Source organism: Jaculus jaculus, chromosome 5 (genome assembly GCF_020740685.1).
Source record: "Jaculus jaculus isolate mJacJac1 chromosome 5, mJacJac1.mat.Y.cur, whole genome shotgun sequence".
NCBI lineage: Eukaryota > Metazoa > Chordata > Mammalia > Rodentia > Dipodidae > Jaculus > Jaculus jaculus.
The window spans coordinates 155,558,367-155,579,022 of NC_059106.1; the positions used below are offsets into that span (position 1 = coordinate 155,558,367).

Consider the following 20,656-nt stretch of genomic DNA (forward strand, 5'->3'; position numbering starts at 1 on the left):
TCGAGCAGGGTGGTCCAAAGATGAGATGTCAGACCAAGTCAATGACAGCTGTTTTCAGACATTTAAAGAGACAGCAGCATATGCCGTTGACACACACTAGGTGTAGATTCATATGGAAAATAGCAAGAGTCTCTAGAATGAGCGTATTATCTCAACATAACCGAAAACCATGTAGGACTCGCCAGTGATTAACAAAACAGATGGCTGAAACCTGGGCGCTCCCTAGGTATGGAAGTGGTAGCCAGCGAGCTTGCTGACCTGCTGCCAGGGCTCGCAGAGATGGTGCCCAGACTAAAAGGGAGGTTGGACTTCAGTCCACTCAAGCCCAAGATACTGATTTGCATCTCAGGTCTCTTCAACGAAGGTACTTGCGGCTTCATTGTGGAAGACGATTTTCAGTTTTTAACTAAGCTGTCGCCTGTGTCCGGGGTATCTATGACCATCATCAAGTCTGACAGCTTTAAGCTGGATCTCCAGAGCCTGATAAGACTCAAAGTCTCGTGCCATTCAAAACGAAGCCACACCCATCTTCTGTAAAGATACTTGTTTAAGAACAAGAACATAAGAGGGCAAAGGCGCTTGCTTGCAAAGCCTACTGGCCCCAGTTCGACTCCCAGTACCTACGTAAAGCCAGACGCACAAGGTAGTGCATGTGTTTGTAGTCTGTTTTTAGTGGCAGGAGGGCCCCAGCATGCCCATATTCTTTCTCTCTTTCTCTCTCCTTGCAAATAAACAGTAAAGCTATTAAAAAGAAGACAGAAAACTAATCTCTTTTCCTTCACTACCTCAATTGAAACTATTTCCGAATCTTATTGAGAATCTGCCGTCCCGCATTCACTGGAGAATATGGTATCATGTTTAATCTGCAACTCAAAAGGACGGCACAGATGCTATTGGTGTTTGGAATCTCTTTGTAATATGCACGAAGTGTGACTTCTTGCCATGAGTCTCTTTAATATACATAAGTGACTCTAACATGGTGATCTAAATGACAGGAAAACTTCCCAAGGAAGGAAAGGCGGTCACCTGTCAATATCAGTGTTTCCCTCACTCCTTTACATACATTACTGCGGGTGATTTTTCTACTCAATCAAGCATTTTTTGGCCCTGCTTTGTAGTTATAGTCCAAGGACATTTTATGTAAGAACCAAAAACTCAAGTTAGGGCATGTTTCCCTGCAAGCTTTTGGAACTGAGGTGCTTCTGAGCTATGACATTCAAAAGTAACACACGAATGAAGACCCAAGACGAAATAGTATTTTGTAGGTGGTAGGTGCTGTCGCTGACATTAAATTGGAAGAAGGAACTCTAATTAAAATAGTTTAAAGGCAGGAGCTATAGCCGCACTTTGCGGACAGTCTAAAACTTCCATATAAAATCTGCACCAACGTTCACGTTCATTCCCACCCCCACACTGCACACAAAACCCCTTTTCTACCTCTACTGGTAACATGAACCTCCTTTCCAGGGGCGAATCTGTGGGTATCTGAGTCACAGCATCGAACCAAGAGCACAGGCTCTGGAAACACAGTGTACACTGAATTGAGGCCTGGGGCTGAAATAACCTACAAATTATTTCCATAATCATGGCTGATCTCCCTTGCTTTAAACTCACCCCCTACACACACAGGTTTCTTTCAAATTTAGCCCCTCTGGAGTTACATGGATTACAATAAGTAGAAGGCAGAAAATGCCTTCATGGATCCCAAACAGCAGTAATTTCCTCTGAAAAGGTTCATTTTGTGCTTTATCCCACATAAGTAGCATAAAAATTCCCCATAACAAGAAGACACAGAGGTTTCCATGAATAAGGTCTTATGTTGCCACAAAAGAATTTTTATACAATGTGACCTATCTGGTAGTTAGATTCTGCCAGCAATTTGGTTACCACGTAAGCCCTTTCAAAGGCTCATACCAGAGGTATGTAAAGAAAAGAGCAGGTCTTACTAAAACCAGCCAGATAATATCATCTAACCTGTGTAGAGAGGTAAGAATGTCCAAAATTGGGTTACAATTTAAATGCAGTCTCAATGGGTGGCTCAACTGGGAAGATGAGAAAAAAAACAGATCACTTTTTACTGTATCCAGTGATGTTTTGACCATTTGTCCCTTCCTTAGGCTCCATAGTTAACTCTAACAGAACAAACGATATATACTCAGACAACAGGAAGCTTGGGGAGGGGGGGCGGGAAGCAGTTTGAGAAGGTTCCAGCCCTGATACTCAGTAGCTGTGTGAGTTGGCATCTATCCCTGTCTTTGTAAGTAAGCCCTGGCTTCACCAAGTGGGGTGTCTAATCCATATCAATAAGTTAAAACACACAACCCGAGTGATGACTCATCCTGGGAAACACTTTCGCCACGGTGGCACACGGCAAGGACTTGCAAGGCAAAAGATGGCCACTGCCACAACAGCGAGGCTACTGCTGTGGAAAGTGTCAGCAGGCATTCCCTCAGCCACAGGATTTCCAAGCGACAAGAAAAGGACCGTGTCAGGCGCAGGAAAGATATACAAACAATTTTCATGACTTTGGAGCATGTAGGTTTCATAAAGCGCTACCCATTAGAAGAATGAGGGAAATGGGAATGCACTAAAACCCCGCTACATCAGAGGGCAATTTTAAGACAAGCAAATCAGGTGAAGAACCGCCATGAATCAGGAAGGCAGGAAACTCAATGGAAAATGGCAAGAAATGGGAAAAGGTACTAAAGTGAATGATAATGAAATAGCCACTAAACATACAAAAAACGGGCCAGGTATAATTCCAACACTGGGGAGACTGAAACAAGTGGATTCTGAGTTCAAGGCCATCTTGGGCTGCATAGTGAGACCCTTCACAAATACATGAAAATGGGCAAAACTCCATATGAAAAAGCTTCTAAATGGGGAAGGGGAATATTCCAGGATAAGGGGCTGCTAAAGGGATTAGAAATAATATTAATTGTTTTAAAAATGGGAAGCTGCTGGGCATGGTGGCGCACGCCTTTAATCCCAGCACTTGGGAGGCAGAGGTAGGAGGATCGCCGTGAGTTCGAGGCCACCCTTAGACTACATAGTTAATTCCAGGTCAGCCTGGGCCAGAGTGAAACCCTACCTCGAAAAACTAAAAACAAACAAACAAACAAACAAACAAGAAGGGAAGCAGCTAGGAAACCTATACACATGTCTATGCACAATTGAGCAACGCCATTCCCAAGTATATTCCCAAGAGAAATTTGCACACAGTTATCCTGGGAATGAGTACGCGAGTACTCATTCAAACTCTGTGGGTGACTCCTCAGAGCAGAAAGAACCAAGCTGAAAAGCTGCCACAGGTCTCAGTTCGCTTGGGATCATCTCAGCTTGTACTTGTTATCCTGACATGGTCACCCAAAAGTGCCTCATTTCGAAGGTGCCTTTGTGAACACCCTTAGTGTCAATGGGTAAGGACAACCCAAAAACCATCCCTTCCATTAAACAATGGCCCAGAAGGGTCAAAAACAACTTTGTTAGCATGCTGGATGTTATATCTGGAACCATCCGAGGTGCACTTAATAAAGACAAATGCCTGAATCTCAATGCGAAGAGTGTTTTGTAGATTTTTGATCAATTCCCATGTCCATCTCCCCAGCTCCACAATCCCATCAGAAGTGACCTCCCCCAAAACACCATCAGTCTCAGAAACTGTCATTACTAGACCTGTCCAACAGATCCTAGGGGACCTATTTCCAGGGTCTATCACCCTCTGACTTGACTCAGACTTCATTCATACAGTCTTTACGCCAATGCTCTTTGTGGAAAAGAATGAGCCACAACTGTTTAGCATCACAGCTGCCTAAGGCAGTCAGGGAACTTGGATCAAACAAGCAACTTGAGGAAAATCCCCATGGGCAGTGGTAGGGGGGCTTTGAAAAGCTCTAACATAGTGCTGGGAATAGAGGAGGTCACACACATGCATGGGGCTGTGCACTTTCCCGAAGTCCTGCGCCCTAAGCTCCTTAACTCACTGGCTGACCATAGGCTCTGTGACCTTCAAGGTGAAGGTTGGGGCAGAGGGAACTAGCTTCTTGAAGACGTTTTCAATCTGGGCACCATGTCTTCTAAACAGACTGAGAAACTTACTGCTTTGAGATACTTAATGGAAATTAAAGGCGGCACACAACTTTCATCCCAGAACTCGAGGAGACTGAGGTGGGAGGATAACCATGAGTTTGAGGCCAGCCTGGGCTAGAGTAAGACCTTGCCTTGAGAACAAAACAAAACAGAACACCCACGTTTATATTCTAGAGTTGAAAAAGTGCTGGCTCCACAATGGATGTGTGTTGGCAGAAAAAAAACTAGAACAAGTCAATAACCCAGTTTAAGAAATAAAACAACGAAGCATCTCAGAGACTTGTAAGATGCCATTAAGCATACCAATGTAAATCTAATGGTGATCACAGAAGACAAGAAAAAAGAAATGGGCAGGAAGGCTGAAGAAATACCTAAGAACTCTCCACACACAAGAGCATACATGTGCACGTACACACACAGCCTACATACACAAGTCACACAATGACTTTCAGGAGGACTATAGATTGGATGGTCACATGAATAACAGCTGGTTTCTCTCTCCTTCTGAAACTATGCATGCAAAGGGGTGACCTTTCCGAAGCATGTGTGGTAGTTTGAATCATGTGTCCCCCATAAAGCTATGTGTTTTGAACGCTTGATCCCAGTGGTAGCAGTTCTAGAGGTGGAGACTCGCCGCAAGAGGGGCATTTCTGAGGGTGGGGTTAGGGACGCTGTAGTTGGATTCTCATGACCAGAGCTCGGCTCACCCTCTTGCTGCTCTCTTCCATCTGTGGCAAAAGTGATGCCTAGCCTCTGCTCTGCCATCTTTTCCCTGCCATCATGCTTCCTCTCAAAAAAAAAATAAAACCAAGCCAAAATAAACCCTTTCCTCCCCTCAGCTGCATTTGCTCAAGTGTTTTGTCTCATCAACGAGAAGGTAACTATGACAGCATGAAAATAAGACTGCCAGTTAGCATACCCAGCAAAACTATCCTTCAAATATAAAAGAGAAATTAGGTATTAAGTGGCTCCCAGATAAGCAAGGGTGCTGGCTTTGAAGATTAAGGGAGAATTAAAAAAAAAAAAAAACACCTCCCTTGATTTGTAAAGTAAGCTGATGCATGCATGGGGTGGAAAGGACCTTATGTGAAACCTGAACCTTTCACATCTTATCTTGGATGGTGACTGCATGTTTACTTGGTGTCAGGTCACTGAGAGGTGTGCATTTAAGTTTCGTGCATTCATGATGTTTCGTGTGTTTATTTTTCTGTCGGTCTGCATCGTGTTAATGCACTAAGTAGTGGAGTCTTCTGAATTAAAAGCCCAGGAGTTCTTGCAGTGCACACAGCAAATGAGCACCCGCAAAGGGTTCGCTGTAAAAGGAAATGTTAGCCCCGAAGCAGGGAAATCATTTTTTAAAATAACAAATAGTCAAAACTTCAAGGATGCTAGTAGAAAGTTCTGATGAGAAAGAAACTATTTAGGGACAACCAGCAATTTTCTGGGATGCCATTATTGTACATTATGATTAATATTAGAAGAGAACATATCATGATAAAAATTCTTGACAGCTCAAATCACATCTAAATTAAGGATCTCATGATCCTGTTCTATGTGCTACACAAATGCTATTGAAGCCACACTAGGAAATCCTTCATCCCACATCAAATGCTGCAAGCTTCTTCAGCCCAAAGTCCAACTTTCCTGAAGCCTTCCTTGGAAACCCTCTGGGTAAGGTTTCTCATTTCTGGAATTCATTACATATATATATTTGTCATTTACCACTTTGTGATAATAAGCAAAAGATACCATTTTAAGTGCGGGGTTGTGGGGCGTTCCTTGGGCAAGAGGGGAAGGTGTCACACACAAACTCGAGAAATGTCTGGCAAAGGAAGTGTTCACTAACCTGAAAGAGAAAGGCATCACCCAGGGAATTACTGAGACAGAAGACAAAGTCCTTCTTGGGGTGTTCGGGCACAGCCTGCACGATGCTGTTCTCCACCCAGACAGCGTGCTTGGGAACGCTGTTGTGGTCTATCCCGGACCTGCCGTCGCTCTCGTAGAAAAAGAGCGTGCACCCTGAGGAAACAGAACAGAGGTCTGTGTGAGTCTTCAGTGCTTTGTCAATGAAAGGTCTGGAAAGGAACTGAACACATGTCCTCAGGAAAAGGCTGAAAATTAAAGTGTTAGGAAACCCAGGAAGTAGAGAGAATGGGCTGTTGCTTGTATATAGGTCTCAGATGGGCCTAAAGAAAGGTTAGGATCTTAAATCAGGGCCTCCAAACTAGCAAGGAAATCTTTCATGCATGTTCCCAGGTTGTATTAGACCACTTCTTTGTAAGTAGCCTCACAGGCATACAAGGTGACATCCCAGCGGAGTGACGACCACAGCACAGAAACAGTCGGACGGACTCTGTAAGCTGGAACCGTAACCAGCGCCGAGCGAGGCCTGCCACGCCCAGTGCCCAGGAGCCTCGTTCCAATACGTGTCACAGGAAACCCCGAAGACAAACCTTGCTTCTGAGCCCTTGGAGAAAACAGTAAGCAATAATGGCCTAAGGGGCTTTCAGGGTATGAAGGGAAACGAGACACTTTTGCTCTCAGAGCCCATTTATAAATTGTTTTTCTAGAAATGGGCTGTGTCCTTGTTCTTTCTAAAAGACGAGATGTATGGCACACGTGTGGAGGAAGGTCCAGAGGAAGCCGGAGTCCGCACAGCCCAGACTTCACTGCGAAGCTACCGAAAGAGCAGCAATGAAAACGTTTCCCAGGTGAGTCAGTGGTCCAGCATCTCCACCTCTGCCTGAACTAGAAGCCCATGGTGGTAACCACTGCCAGCTGAACGCTCATCCTCACCCGCTCCACACCAACCCATGGGGAACCCTGGACACAAGTTCAGCACTCGTCCTCAAGATCAACACACTTGTCAATCGATTTCCACCATGGGTCTTACCACTAGCAAGCGCTATATTTTATAGGAATTGCAAAAGGCTCTTGAAAGTACACATTTGGTTACATCATATGCAATGTAGATGAAACAGATCAATGGAACAGTTACACTGGCTCAAAGGTGATTTTTGTTTCCTTGCCTATAATATTTTACTTTATTTATTTGAGATCAACAGACAGAGAGAGAAAGAGGCAGATAGAGAGAGACAGAATGGGCACGCCAGGGCCTCCAGCCACTGCAAGTGAACTCTGGATATGTGCACCCCCTTGTGCATCTGGCTAACGTGGGTCCTGGGGAATTGAGCTTCGAACTGGGGTCCTTAGGCTTCACAGGAAAGTGCTTAACCACTAAGCCATCTCTCCAGCCCACCTATAATGTTTTAAATGGCCACATAACATCCCTAAACAGAGCCAAGTGTAGTATCAAGTCCACACTGCCCACTCTTCACATTTTCTTTCCCTTCACACCGTTTAACCATGGGCTCTGCTCAAGTGTTAATGCTGTGGTTTATGATTTCATAACTGTTCTTTTCTCTGTAATTCAGGAGTCTCAATTATTCCCTAAACCTATTCTAATTACTCTTTTTTTTTAAGGGTAAAGTCCTCTGCCAGTTTCTTTAAACAAAGTCTTATAGTGCTTATTGTTAAAATTTGGGTTTTAAAATTGCACATATAAATTGAAACACATACTATTCTACCTCGACTCTATTTTTCCCATAATGTCAATGATTTTGAAGGCCAAGTTTCTCAGGAACATTTAAACCAAAGAATAAGATCATAGGTATGTCCCATTTCCATGCCTTAAACTGGCAACCTTCTAGAAATGGAAAAAAAAAAAAAAAACAGAAAACAGCAGTAGGAAGGGTCACAGTTTTTCCAATTGAGTTACATGTTCTCTTGGTGAGGCAAACCGTCAATATCTACAGTCATTCTCAGTTGTCACAACTTAGGGGTGCCAAGATATTACTAGCAGTTAAAGGGTGAGGACAAGCACTGCCATTTAAACCTTTCGGGGGTATGAGGAATAGTGTGTCACTATTCCAGGCTAGCCTTGAACTCACAGTGATCCTCCTATACCTCAGCCTCCAGCATACTGGGATTGAAGGCATGAGCCACTATGCCCAAGTTTATACTTGAATTTTATATGTCCCCCAAAGGCCCATGAGCTGGAGTCTTGGTCCTGGGGAGGAAGCTACTGAAAGGTAACCTATGGGGGGGGGGTGTTTGGGTTCTTGAGGGCATATCCCTGAAGTGGGCAGCGAGGTGCCAGCCCTTTCTTCCTCTTCTTTTTGCTCACTGGCCTAGAGGGAGTAGTTAAGCTGTGCCACACGCTCTCAGCACGACATGTTGCCTCCGCATAGGGCTTGTCAATACTAAATTGCAATCTCAAAAACTGTGAGCTAGAATTCACCTTTTCCATTTTAGGCTAATTATCTTCCATATTTTGTTATAGTGCAGAAAGCTGATCTACACACAGAGGAATTGGCAAGCCTTTTTTTTTTTTTTTTTTTTAAGTTTTTCGAGGTAGGGCCTCACTCTAGCCCGTTGACCTGACCTAGAATTCACTATAGTCTCAGGGTAGCCTCGAACTCACGGCGATTCTCCTACCTCTGCCTCCTGAGTGCTGGGATTAAAGGCGTGTGCCACCACACCCGGCTTTGTCAAGCATTTTATAAAGCTCAGGACAGCCTCTCCACTCCCAATAAAGAACTATCTGAAAACTATCAATAGGATTACCTTTGAGAAATGCAACCTTACATAATCTCTAGGACTGACATGAAACTAATGATCTGTAAGTTCTTTCTTTAAAATACATTTTATATATTTGAAAGAGCGGGGACAGATATGTAGAGAAAGAGAATGGGTGTGCCAAGGATTCTAGCCACTACAAATGAACTCCAGATGCATGTGCCACTTAGTGCATCTGGATTTACATGGTATACTGGGGAATCAAACCCTGGTCTTTAGGCTTTGCAGGCAAGCGCTTTGACCGCTGAGCCATCTCTCCAGCCCTTGCCCTGTGAATTCTTCACATAAAAGAGGCAACACATTACACAGAGAAAGCCTGTATATGCATAGTGAATGAGAGGCTCACACAAACCCTGGAGCATATGCAGTGTACGGCCTTCCTAATAGCTATTTTTTAAATAATTTTTCAACTTTGATTTAGAATAATCTACAACAGTAGGGGGTTGAAATTGGGTTTTACTCAATTATCAGCTTGTTCCATTTTTTTCTATTTTTTTGTTATTTTTATATATTTATTTGAGAGCGACACAAAGAGAAAGAGGCAGATCGAGGGAGAGACAGAAAATGGGCACACCAGGGCTTCCAGCCACTGCAAATGAAATCCAGACGCGTACACCCCCTTGTGCCTCTGGCTAATGTGGATCTTGGGGAACGGAGCCTCGAACCAGGGTCCTTAGGCTTCACAGGCAAGCACTTAACAACTAAGCCATCTCTCCAGCCCTTGTTCTATTTTCTAAAATAACGTGAAGCATCATATCCAAGGACACACACTGCCTGAGATAAGCTTGCTCATCATTATCTCCACCTGAACACCAGCTCTGGGTTCTTCAGCTGCTCATAACATCACTCCAGAGATTAACTCCAGACGGAGCCTTTGAACAATTAATCCTTTTGTCTCATGGGAAAGGATCTTGGGGGAAAGCCTCTACCCCAGAGTTCCCAGCTGTGGTGCTTTTTCTTTCTTAGTAGTCAAGGGTTGGTAAGAGAGTCAGCAGCTTTGAGCAGTAAGGCCAGAGCCCCAAGTACGTCAACAGATAATGGATCCTGACAGGACTAAGAAGAGACAGGTTTAGTGGCCCCGTGATCTAGCCCTGGATTCTGTCAGATGGTGTCACTCAGATCTGAGTCACCAGGAGAGTAAGGGACCCCTCCTGTCATGGGCTCATGGGCTATTCTCCCCGACACCCACACTCTGCCTCCTATGTTTATTATCCTCTAAGTAAGTGGCAGAAACAAAATAACCCAAGTACAAAGAGTCACCAAATGTTTTTGTTCCTTACCTACTGTTCTGAAGTTTAGAAATCAGCTAGGAAGCTGGTTGAGTCACAGACTCAGGGCCTTACAAGTTAAATCATGCCCCCCGAATTTTTAAAGTCCTAACCCTCATGACTTCAGAATGGGATCACACTGGAGATATGGCCTGTAAGGAGGTAACTACGGTGGTGAGGTCAAGTAAGTGTGGCCTCACCTAGCCTGATGGCTCTTCATCGGACGGAAGTGACATAGGAAGCAGGGAGGGACAAGCAATGTGACGAGACTAGACAAAGACAGCCATGTCCAACTCAAGGCAGAAGGCCTCAGAAGAAATTATCCAAGCCAACCCCTCCATGCCTGACTGCCAGCCACGAGGCAGTTATGGTTCTGTGGGGTTCTCTGATATGGAAGCCTTGTATAGGAACACAGGGACTCCTACGTACCTCCAAACCCACTGGCTCAGTGGGGGAAGAGGTATAACACAGGAAGCACCAAAGGCAACTGGGATGTAGGTGTCACTGGGCCAGGCTGTTAAGTACTTGGCACTTAATAAAATGAATGAAGGGACAGACTGCCAGAAGGAACACAGATGCATACCTCTAAGGGAAGAGAAGAAGTCAAGAAAATTTCCTCTTCATCTCACTTCCCCCCTCAAACCCCCCCCCAAAGCAGGCAGTTGGCATGACCAAGGGCCCCTCACACACAAGGCTAGAGAGCTTTCAAATGAAGCCATGACAGGTCCTGTGTAAGAAAAGCCAGTGGCAGTTCTCCAAATGGGGCCATGGGAAGAGCATCTGTGTTTTGGAGCAGGGTCCCCTGCATCACATCATCAAACAGGGACGCTTGACGGACGGTTGAACAATAAGGCAGAAGGACCGGTGACTTCAGAAGACAGTCCTATCATGGAAGCCTTAGGTAGCAGTTTTTGTCTGGCTTTACCCCAGCCAATGTCATTCTGGCTGTTTGTGAAATGCAGCAAAATCTGTAACCTAACCGGCACGTTCCTTTCTTTCATCGGCATTGCAGCAATGGCTGCTACCACCGTTAGTAGCTCCAGCCCCGACCCCTGTTTGTCTTGCAAAAGTGGCCTGCATGCACTCTCTGCCGAGGCGTGAGTTCACCTCAGCAAGCAGAGCTCCGGAAGGGTCCAGGCCTCTACTGTGGGAAGCTCCCAGACGAGCCTCAGCTGCTGAAAGCAAATGCCGAGTGCTCTGGGCTTCTTTGCCACACCTGGCTAGCCCAGGCTCCTGCTTCCTGTGAACCTAAGCCATCCTGCTATCCCCTAGCTTGTGACAAATACTGACAAAATGTTTATTTTTTTCTTTTTGTAGCATCGAGCTCACAAATGAACTGCAGTGTCTCCACTACAGACACATATGCAGGGCTATGCAGAAACACCCACGTTTGCCTTATAGAGGGAAGCAAGATGACAACCACTGTGGTTGTACGAAAAGAAAGGAGCGTGGTGCACGCGGAGCTCCAAGAGTTCTAAAATACACCCGGACTATGAAACAGTGACTTTTTCAGAGACATGATTGTTTAGGTATTCCATTATCATCAGGATGAGGCCTATATAATTAGGGCTCTTACCAAATATGTCTTTTTTTTTTAAATGGCAATTTTATGAGATCTGAGCTAACGATTTCCCCTTTACAATAGTCACTGTGTATTTTGAAATGCTTGAGTGATTCAAAAGAAACTTTGAGAGAACCTTGGGCTTCAAAACCGTCACCAGAACAGCTGATGTGACGTGCTTCTCTTGCTTACTGGGGAAGAACAGTAACTAAGTAAAACATCGCTTGCAGGAGTGAGGGTCACCCCAGAGAATTACTGAACAATTCACTCAGCTGAGTAAGTCCCAGAGGCTGGCCGGCCGGCCTGCAGTGTTGTGCCACGTGGAAGAAATATGTCAAGTAGCTGGGCGTAGTGGAACATATCTGCAACCCCAGTTGCTCAGGAGGCTGAGGCAGGATGAGTTCAGACCCATGTGAGCAACTTAGTGAAACCCCATCTCAAAATAAATACTTTAAAAAGAAGGGTAGGGGTATAACTTAAAGATAATGGCTTTGCCTCCCATGTGGGAGACTGTGGGTTCAATTCCCAGTACTGCAAAAAGAAATCAAGTCTCCAAAGAGATGTCCTTTAGACCCTGAACGGTGGCCCTCATCTTCCCACCCTCACCCCTGTATTTATTTTTTTTTTTATTTTTCAATAGGTAGGTCTCGTGTTAAATGTTCTCTTTCCAACAATGGCAAAAACCCCATCGTGGAGGTTCAGCCCTCACCGGAGCTCACCTGTGGGCCCTCCTCACCTTTCAGGGACACCCAGTAGCGCTTCCACTTCCTGCGGGTGGCCGACTCCACCTTCTTGTTCTTCTTGTGCACCAGGAAGTTCTTGACGGCCAGCGCGCCGGCCTTGCGCACGGTGCCCTGCGCGGCGGTCAGCAGGATGTCCGACTGGCCGGGGGAGCTGAGGGTGCCGCTGCTCTGCTCGTCGCTGTGTGCGGAGCCCGCCTCCTCCAGGCTCTCGCTGTTGGTGCTCATCTCCAGCTCCCTCCTGAAGTTCTCGTACACCCCCTGGCGCGCCGCATCCCCGGTGGAACTGCTGCCACTGTCGCTGCCCACGAAGGCCCGGCTGGTGGGAGGCGAGTAGCTGGAGTTAGTGGCATTGGATCGCCTGGACAGGAGGTCCGTGTCAGTGGTGGCCCCTTCGATCCCGCTGTCTGCGAACTCGCTGCCCTCGCCCGTGTTAACATCCTTGGGAGCAGAAAGGGAGAGAGAAGCAGACATGCATCACGCGCCCAAGGAACCCGGGAGCGCCGGAAGGTCGAGCCGAGGCTCTGCAGTTGCAGGAGACCCAGCCGTTCCCCCGGCTCCCCACGGCAGGCCGCGGAGCTGCCCCGGGAAACAAAACCTTCACCTGCCCAGCACGAAGCCTCTGATTTGAAACGTTCAGGGCATATAAAAGAAACAGAGAACACCTTGCCGAGCTTATCGTTCATCTGGCTTAATTAGCTAATTGGCAAATTAACCATTGAGATTCTACCATTACCATGCTGAGGGCTGGCCTTGAACTCCGGGAAATTCAACAGGCACATTAGTTACTGCGAAGGATGGAGTTGGAATGCATTAACTAGATCTTTTACAGCTAATACCTTTAAAAAAAAATAGTAAAAGGCCTGCTGGGAGTCTATTTTATAATGGGGTGACTACATAGATTGCTAGTACACCCACTCACCCAGCAAGGCCCCACACATCCCAGGAGCAGGCAAAAGCCCTCATGCCCTAATCAGCTTCCTTCTGGAATACAGCCTTTCCCTCGGCATTATGCTCAGTCTGTGGGGCCCACAGCTCCAATGCACCTCTCCAATTACCTTGCCCTTTCAAAGCCTGGATGCAAGAAGCCAGAATCAGGCGACTTGCTGCCCCTGGGCCAAGCAACAGCTCAGGGCAACTGCCAAGATGCTGGGGGTATCAATTCCCCATTGAAAAACATCTGAAACTTTCAGGGCTGCCCCTGTTTTACAGGTGGCTATTTCCGGACAGACAGGTATGTTCTTAAGTCAGAATCCTTAATTGCTCTAAAACACTCAGGCATTTCCACAAACAATAATTAAATGATGGCAGTTATCACAAGGACAATGACAGCAATACCTGACAGAACAGCTTAACAATCTGATGGATAAGAAATGAGACTGATTTTTTTTTTTTAAATCAAAACAAGACAATAGGAACCTGAGTCTGCCAGAGAAAAAAGGGGAAAGTAACACGGTCTGACCACCTACCGCTTTTTGAGCCTTTAGCTCACAAATAGCTAGTAATGGTTCAAACGTAAATATTAAACAATTTTTGAACTGTCCTAAGTATGAGTACCCTGAGCTCAGATCCGTGACAAGAGGCACGCCACGAACTACTATTGTCCAATGCAAGACCCAAAAAAGGTGCAGCACCTACGTCTCCATGAACTCAGAGTTGTTCCCAGTTCCCAGTCCTTGAAACACTCTAGGTGAGCATGCAGGGCCAGATCCCCCAAAAAGCGCAGCAGGTAGCAGGACACATATGAACGAGGGTCCCAAATGGGCTCTAGACGTCTGGCAGCTGATGGACTTCCAGGGACACAGAAAACACGAACACGCAGGCGCAGACTCCTGTGCTATTACTGGATGTGGTTTGCTCCCGAAGGTGGGAAGTTGGCCCTCAGTGTGACAATGGCGGTAGAACCTTAAGAGATGGAGTCTCTCCCAGCAAAGGAAAGGGGAAAGAGATGAGGGTCTCATGGAAGGCACTTAGTTTACTGGGTGCAGGACCCTCGGAAAGGATCCATGCTGGTCTTCTGAAGTTATTCCTGCAAGAGTGTCAGCCCTTGTGACACAGAAGAGCTCTTGATACCTTCAACCTCTCTGGCTTCCTATCCCAACAAGTAGACTCTTCAGCTCACATTCATTCCCACCATGATGCTATGAGGTAGCGGGACCTCAAAAAAGCCAGAAGGTTCTGGCATCATAGTCTTGTACCTCCTGAACTGTGAGCGAAATAAAATCTCTTGTCTTTACAAATTCACTTGCCTCAGATATAACACTATAGCAGCCAACAAAAGGACTAATACAGCCTCGAAATGTTTTCTGCTCCCTGCCTTATAGCAGCCATGGGTGTTCATGAAGAATCTATAGTCAGGTGGTAAAGATCTCTATAGAAATAAGCAAACACTATTATCAACCCTCTTTTCTCCCTGGCAGAGATGTTGTTCCTATGAATAGAAGACCAGAAGAATATTTGGCAATCACTGACTATAGACAACCATGACTTTCATGTCTCTTTCATGCTCTGGTGAAGGATAAGGTATATGATGAGGAACCTACTAGAACTGCTCTCCTCTATAGTGCAAAGAATGGAGATGTTTCTATATAGGGGGAGGAGGAAAAAGCACATGGATGATATCCTTAATCCACAGCAGGCACCTCAGTACAAAGAAAGGGAGGCTTGACCCCCAAAGCTCATGTAATTCCCAGAGTTCCAGAACAAGAAGAACCTTGTGGGCTGGTGAAATAGCTTAGCAGTCAAGGCGTTTGCCTGTGATGCCTAAGGACCCTGGTTCAATTTCCCAGGACCCACATAAATCAGATGCACAAGGAGGTACATGTGTCTGGAGTTTGTTTGCAAGGCCCTGCCATACCTATCCTCTCTCTCTATCTGCCTCTCTCTCTCTCATAAATAAATACATAACTAAAATACTTTTTTAATAAATAAGGAACCTCATAAAGCCATCTACTTGATTAGGAGATGGGAATACCTGTGCTTCTGGGTGCCTTTTTTCCATTATGATATGATGGCTCTACCATATCATAATGATGGCTCAGCTGCATGACAGGAGTGGCCAGATTTTTGCCTAAATATGCAACTTCATGCCTTCCCCACTTTGTCACCCAGCAGTATCTCTAGTTTTCCCTAGAAAAAGCAGACTGCTTATTCATCTGTTTGCCTTGACTGGTACAGCAAAGAGCTAAAACCCACAAACAGAAGAAACTGGGAAAGATGCCACAGAGGATGAAGGAAAGAGAGGCAGAAAGCTAACCTACCACTTCTCAAGACCTTGTCTTACAGCTGACGACATTCTTACAGACCCTTCAGCCCCATGCTTCTCTCTGTGTCCACCGAGTGTTAATGCTCTACGGACAGTCACTCACCTCTGTGTAAGACCTGAACGTCTCTCATGCCCATTGAAGCTGGGACCTTCCAATGGTCCAGGATGTAGTGCACACTCATCTCTGAGATGGTCACCAATCAGCACAAAGACGAGACTGCTCTAGAGAGAAGGCCCGCAGGTCATAGCCGTGCTCAAAATGTCTGGAGTGCAGGGCTCAGTGTAATCGCTGGGAAATGCCCTTGGATCTATGATCCACAATGACTCCACCTCGACTCCAGAAGCGGTTTGTCAGGCTCAGTGGTACACATCCCCCCAGCTGAGATGTGACCTAACCCATTGGGAAATGGATGCTGGCTACCATGTTGCAACTCCTAATTAGTCATGAGATTAGGAGTGTCCCAGATACACAGGAGCCATCCTGTAGCACCGTGGGCAGTGGGGACAACCAGCCAGGGGCAATGCCCAATGCTTCTCTCTCCCTCCCTCGTGGGGATGACAACTTTCTTGTGGTCATCTTTTGGAAGGGCTGCTTCTCCCCACCTCAGCTTCCAAGCCATTTCACATCGGAGGAAATGGATTATCTCCATAAGGAGAAGAATCCAGAAACTCCCAAGTGCTGCACAGCAGCAAGGTATCCAGAAGACTGACATCAGGAAATAACGGCAAGAAAATCTTACCATCTGTGTAGCAAATGCAGTGGTCCTTCTTACCTAACTAAACATCTACGCTTCTGATCTATCCTAGGCTATACAGTCAAATACCAGATTTTAACTTAAAAAGTGGGGCGGGGGGAGTTGCTGGAAGTGTGTCTCAATGACTGTTTGCCTAGTATGCATGAGGCCCTGGGTTTGATCCCTAAGGAAGCCCCAGGGAGGAGAGTGTAACCAAGGAAATAATCAGTGGAAATGCTGAGACCCTAACCAGACAGAAATAATTCCCAATACAGTACTTCACTAGCAAAGACAGCCACAAAACAGCTCACAGTCAATTCTCCATACTAGAAATACTCCACTTGGGCTGGAGAAATGGGTTCAGCAGTTAAGGCACTTGCCTACAAAGCCTAATGACCCAGGCTCAATTCCCCAGCAGCCACGTAAAGCCAGATGCACAAAGTGGTGCATACATCTGGAGTTTGTTTGCGGCAGCTGGAGACCCTGGCACACCCATTCTCTCTGTCTGTCTCTCTCCTCTCTCTCTCTGTTTGCAAATAAATAAAAACCTAAATAAGTAAATATTTTTTAAAAATAAATATTCCACTGAAGAGGTTTCCAGTCATGAACAACACTCAGGGGATAGGGATGTCCTTAAATCCTGCCGTGCCCAGACAGAGCCTCCCAAACCACTAACCAGCTTCCATACCACTGTCAGCTTCCCAGAATGAATATACCTTTTTCCCAACCAGATGTACAAAAGGCCAACCAGAGCCTCTAACATGCAACAGCTGCTGGGCAAGGGTCGGTAGGATCGTGTAAGCTGGGCAATGGATGTTAAATGAGCTCCTGCACCAGCTCAAAACACCAGAGGGTCACCAGCAAGAACAGGGACTGATGATATATGCAAGGTAGCGAGACTCCTGTTATTTCCCCAAAAGATTTACAAGCAAATGTCCCAAGGGATAGGTTTCCTATGCTGATGGGCGGGAACAATTTTTGAAAAAGCTAAGTTGCAAACAAAGTGCACAGACTCTGGACAATTCAGGGACCAGCAGAATCAATTGGCATCTTGCAGTTCTAAGTTGAGTGCAATTAGAAAATGCTTTTCTTGGCCACTTTAATTTCCCTGATTGCTCCAGCCCAGTCCCAATATATTTGCCCAGAGAAGCTGAATATTCTGTTAGAGAACCCACTGAATTTCAGTGGGCAGTGGGGGGTGGGGAGTATTTTTGACTTGATATACTCAGTACACTTCCCTTTAGTAATGTGCAGACAGCAAATATCAATTCTGGGTAACTTACTAGTTTGGACCTCAGTTTCTTTATCTGCAGAATGGGGCCAACAATAGTGCCTCCTGTGATCTCTCTTCAGGCCTAGGGATCAAACCCAGAATGTTGTGCATGGTAGAGAAGCCTCCTACTGAGCCGTGCCCCCCCCCCCACACACACTACAGTGTCTGCTTAATAAGACGCTGTGAGACTAAGGTAACCTGAGAGGATGCAGTACTAACATAAAAATATTACCTCTGCTCACTAGCATCCCCACCTCCAGCCTTACCTACATCTCAGCCCAGGGACAGAGAGCAACTACCTATCCATGGCTACTAGCTTCCTACACCAACGTGGAAGGCAGGCTGTCTCTGAGGTACATGGTAAACACCAGGTCTCAAGAGAAAACACACAGGCGGATAGATGGGAGTCTACTGGTAATCAGGCTTTTTAATTATTTTCACATTCACCAAGTAGCCAGGCAAACTCAGGAAATGCTGATATGTCTGCACTGTGAATTCGTTACTGGGCATCACTAATTATCATCTCTGACTTGCTAGAAATAGGAGCCTGTCTCTCTTTCCTTTTTCTGCCTTTCCCAAGGCAAGACTTCCATACTCTGTGTGTGTGTGTGTGTGTGTAATTTCTTTTTTTTTTTTAATTTATTTGAGAGTGACAGACACAGAGAGAAAGACAGATAGAGGGAGAGAGAGAGAATGGGCGCGCCAGGGCTTCCAGCCTCTGCAAACGAACTCCAGACGCGTGCGCCCCCTTGTGCATCTGGCTAACGTGGGACCTGGGGAACCGAGCCTCGAACCGGGGTCCTTAGGCTTCACAGGCAAGCGCTTAACCGCTAAGCCATCTCTCCAGCCCTGTGTGTATAATTTCTAATACCCATTCCTTCTCTAATCATTCCAATGGGAGTGACTCACAGTTTCTCACAATACAATCGCTAGAAGTGAGATGCTTACTGTTACTAAAAAGGGAATCCAATGTAAGTTGGCAACGCTTGAGAGGTCACCCTAGGTGACTCCCGATTGCAGGGTGCTCCATGTCCTCTCCCTTCATCTGCTTTTCCATGGTCATGTGTCCACCTGGAGTCACTCTTCCTTTCCCTTATTCTCTATCACAACCAACTTCCCTCTGTGCCCCACCCCCCCCCCACACACACGGGCAGATAAGCCTTCCAGAGCACCATGGGATGAGCTCAAGGGCTCCACAAATGTCTAGCATCAGCACTAGAGCTGCGGATGTGCCTATCGGCGCAAGCGAAGAGCTGGCACAGGGCACACTTCCAACCCCTCTTTCTTCCAGGAACACTGGGAGCCCTTCTTTTCCATATCTGCACACCCCTCCTCCTCTCCTTCAGCTACCACACAGCTTCCCCACAGTTATCTCCTCTGGAACTCTCCAGTCCTACCGCGGGTCCTCACCCGCAGATGTGAGGCGCCCTCCTACCTTGCACCTCCATAACCAACTCTCTTCTCCATCAAGCCCCACCAAGTCTGCCCGGCCACGAGGGCTGCCCTAACCTCACCGTCTGAGGTCACTAGCCATGCCCCCCACTGCCTGGCCGCCCTCACCTCGCTTACACTGTCCTCCTTCCCCAGCATATCACTCACTGATGACGCTGTCCTCAGCCACACGCCCCCATTTCACCACAACCAGCTCCGTGAGCTCAGAGATCTTTTCTTGTCGACACATCCCAAGTGCCCAGAATAGCGCCTGGCATGGGGTAGGCACTTTAAAAATAATTACTGAATGAACTAACTGCTGCTCATTTCCCACCACAATCTCAAAACAAGGAAGACAGTGGGAAACATTCTAGCTTGATGTAAAGGTTTAGTCGCTGCCAAGCTCAGCTCAGCTCACGCTCTACCGAAGTGGAGACGACACTGCAATCTGGTGCAAAGCGGACACGTCCAAATCCCAAACAGTCCAGTCTCCTGAAGTCACTTCAACTTCTTCTCAAACTCAGAGGTGCAAATTTGGGCTACCTTATTTATGGCCCAAGCAAGAAACCATCAGTGGGTGGCCCAACATCAGCAGGTGAGAAGGGTTGTCAGGGGTTTCCAGGGTTCCCCGCTGGGCTCAGTCGCGACCTTGGTCAGGACTTCGCAGCACCGTGGGGGCTTCCGGGCCGCATCCAGCAGGCTCCCTCACTCCTGCTCAGAGGGCGGTACCTCTCTACTCCAGCCCTCCCTCCTCCCATGAAGGTTATCAGACCAAGACCTAAACACTGTCAAGATGCACTGTGACTTGAGGGACACAAACCTTCTATTTGTGTACTAACTTGTCCAAACCTCTCCTGGCATGAATGAACAACTCTCCAGGTGGACACAGTGTCCGGGGTCCCTCAGATACTTACAGAGGAATCCCATAGCCCTTCCTTCTCCAGTTCCCTGTGCAAAAGCCAAACTGTGTTCACACAGGTCCATCAAGGACCACATCCTGAGAGGACACAGAACACACACGAGACTCTGATGTCCTCCAGTGAGCCAGAAGCCATGGAGATTCCCATAAATTTAAAAGGTCTCTCATCCATCCCATTACACATGGAATTTCAGACAATACAGATTTAAATATAAAGATATTTAAGTGACTGTGACATGAGTATGGTCCCAATTTTAAATGAAGTAATATGCATTTCGGTATTTCTTTATCAACTATCAGAGTGGCAGCTATTCAGAGATATGACCCACAAAAACAGAAGCCGCTCACAGTGCAAAATGCTTCTGAAGAGCACAAAGAGGTCTAGGGACTGCTGATAAAGCCATCTCTTCAGCACCCACCTGCCTGCCCACTCAGTCCCTCAGAAAACATCTTGGCAAAGGAGATAGATAATTCTTGTTGGAACTGAACAGGTTTGTTTTCAAAATAAATATCTCATTGCTGAATTTACATGCCAAGATAGACAGATAAAGGAGGAAACACACACACACACACACACACACACACACACACACACACACACAAATAAGCATCAAACAGAGTAGAAGGGAAGGGAAGAGAAGGAAAAAGGAGGCTCTTTATAAATATGCCCCACATGAGTATTTTCTTTCATGAAGAGTTAATAGGAACTCATATGAGTTAACTGGGAGCCTCTAAAAT

The 20,656-nt window shown here is 46.3% G+C and overlaps 1 protein-coding gene across 3 annotated transcripts in view; it reads right to left on the reverse strand.

Annotated features, from left to right (window-relative positions):
• Tiam1 (TIAM Rac1 associated GEF 1) overlaps positions 1–20,656 on the reverse strand; it is a 304,202-nt gene that overhangs the window by 121,360 nt on the left and 162,186 nt on the right. For all 3 annotated transcript variants that reach the window (XM_004654435.2, XM_045150639.1, XM_045150640.1), the window contains exons 5-6: positions 12,293–12,737; positions 5,936–6,108 (exon numbers count right to left, since the gene is read on the reverse strand). In XM_004654435.2, the coding sequence (XP_004654492.2) occupies positions 5,936–6,108; positions 12,293–12,737 (618 nt within the window). The remainder of the gene's footprint in view (positions 1–5,935; positions 6,109–12,292; positions 12,738–20,656) is intronic.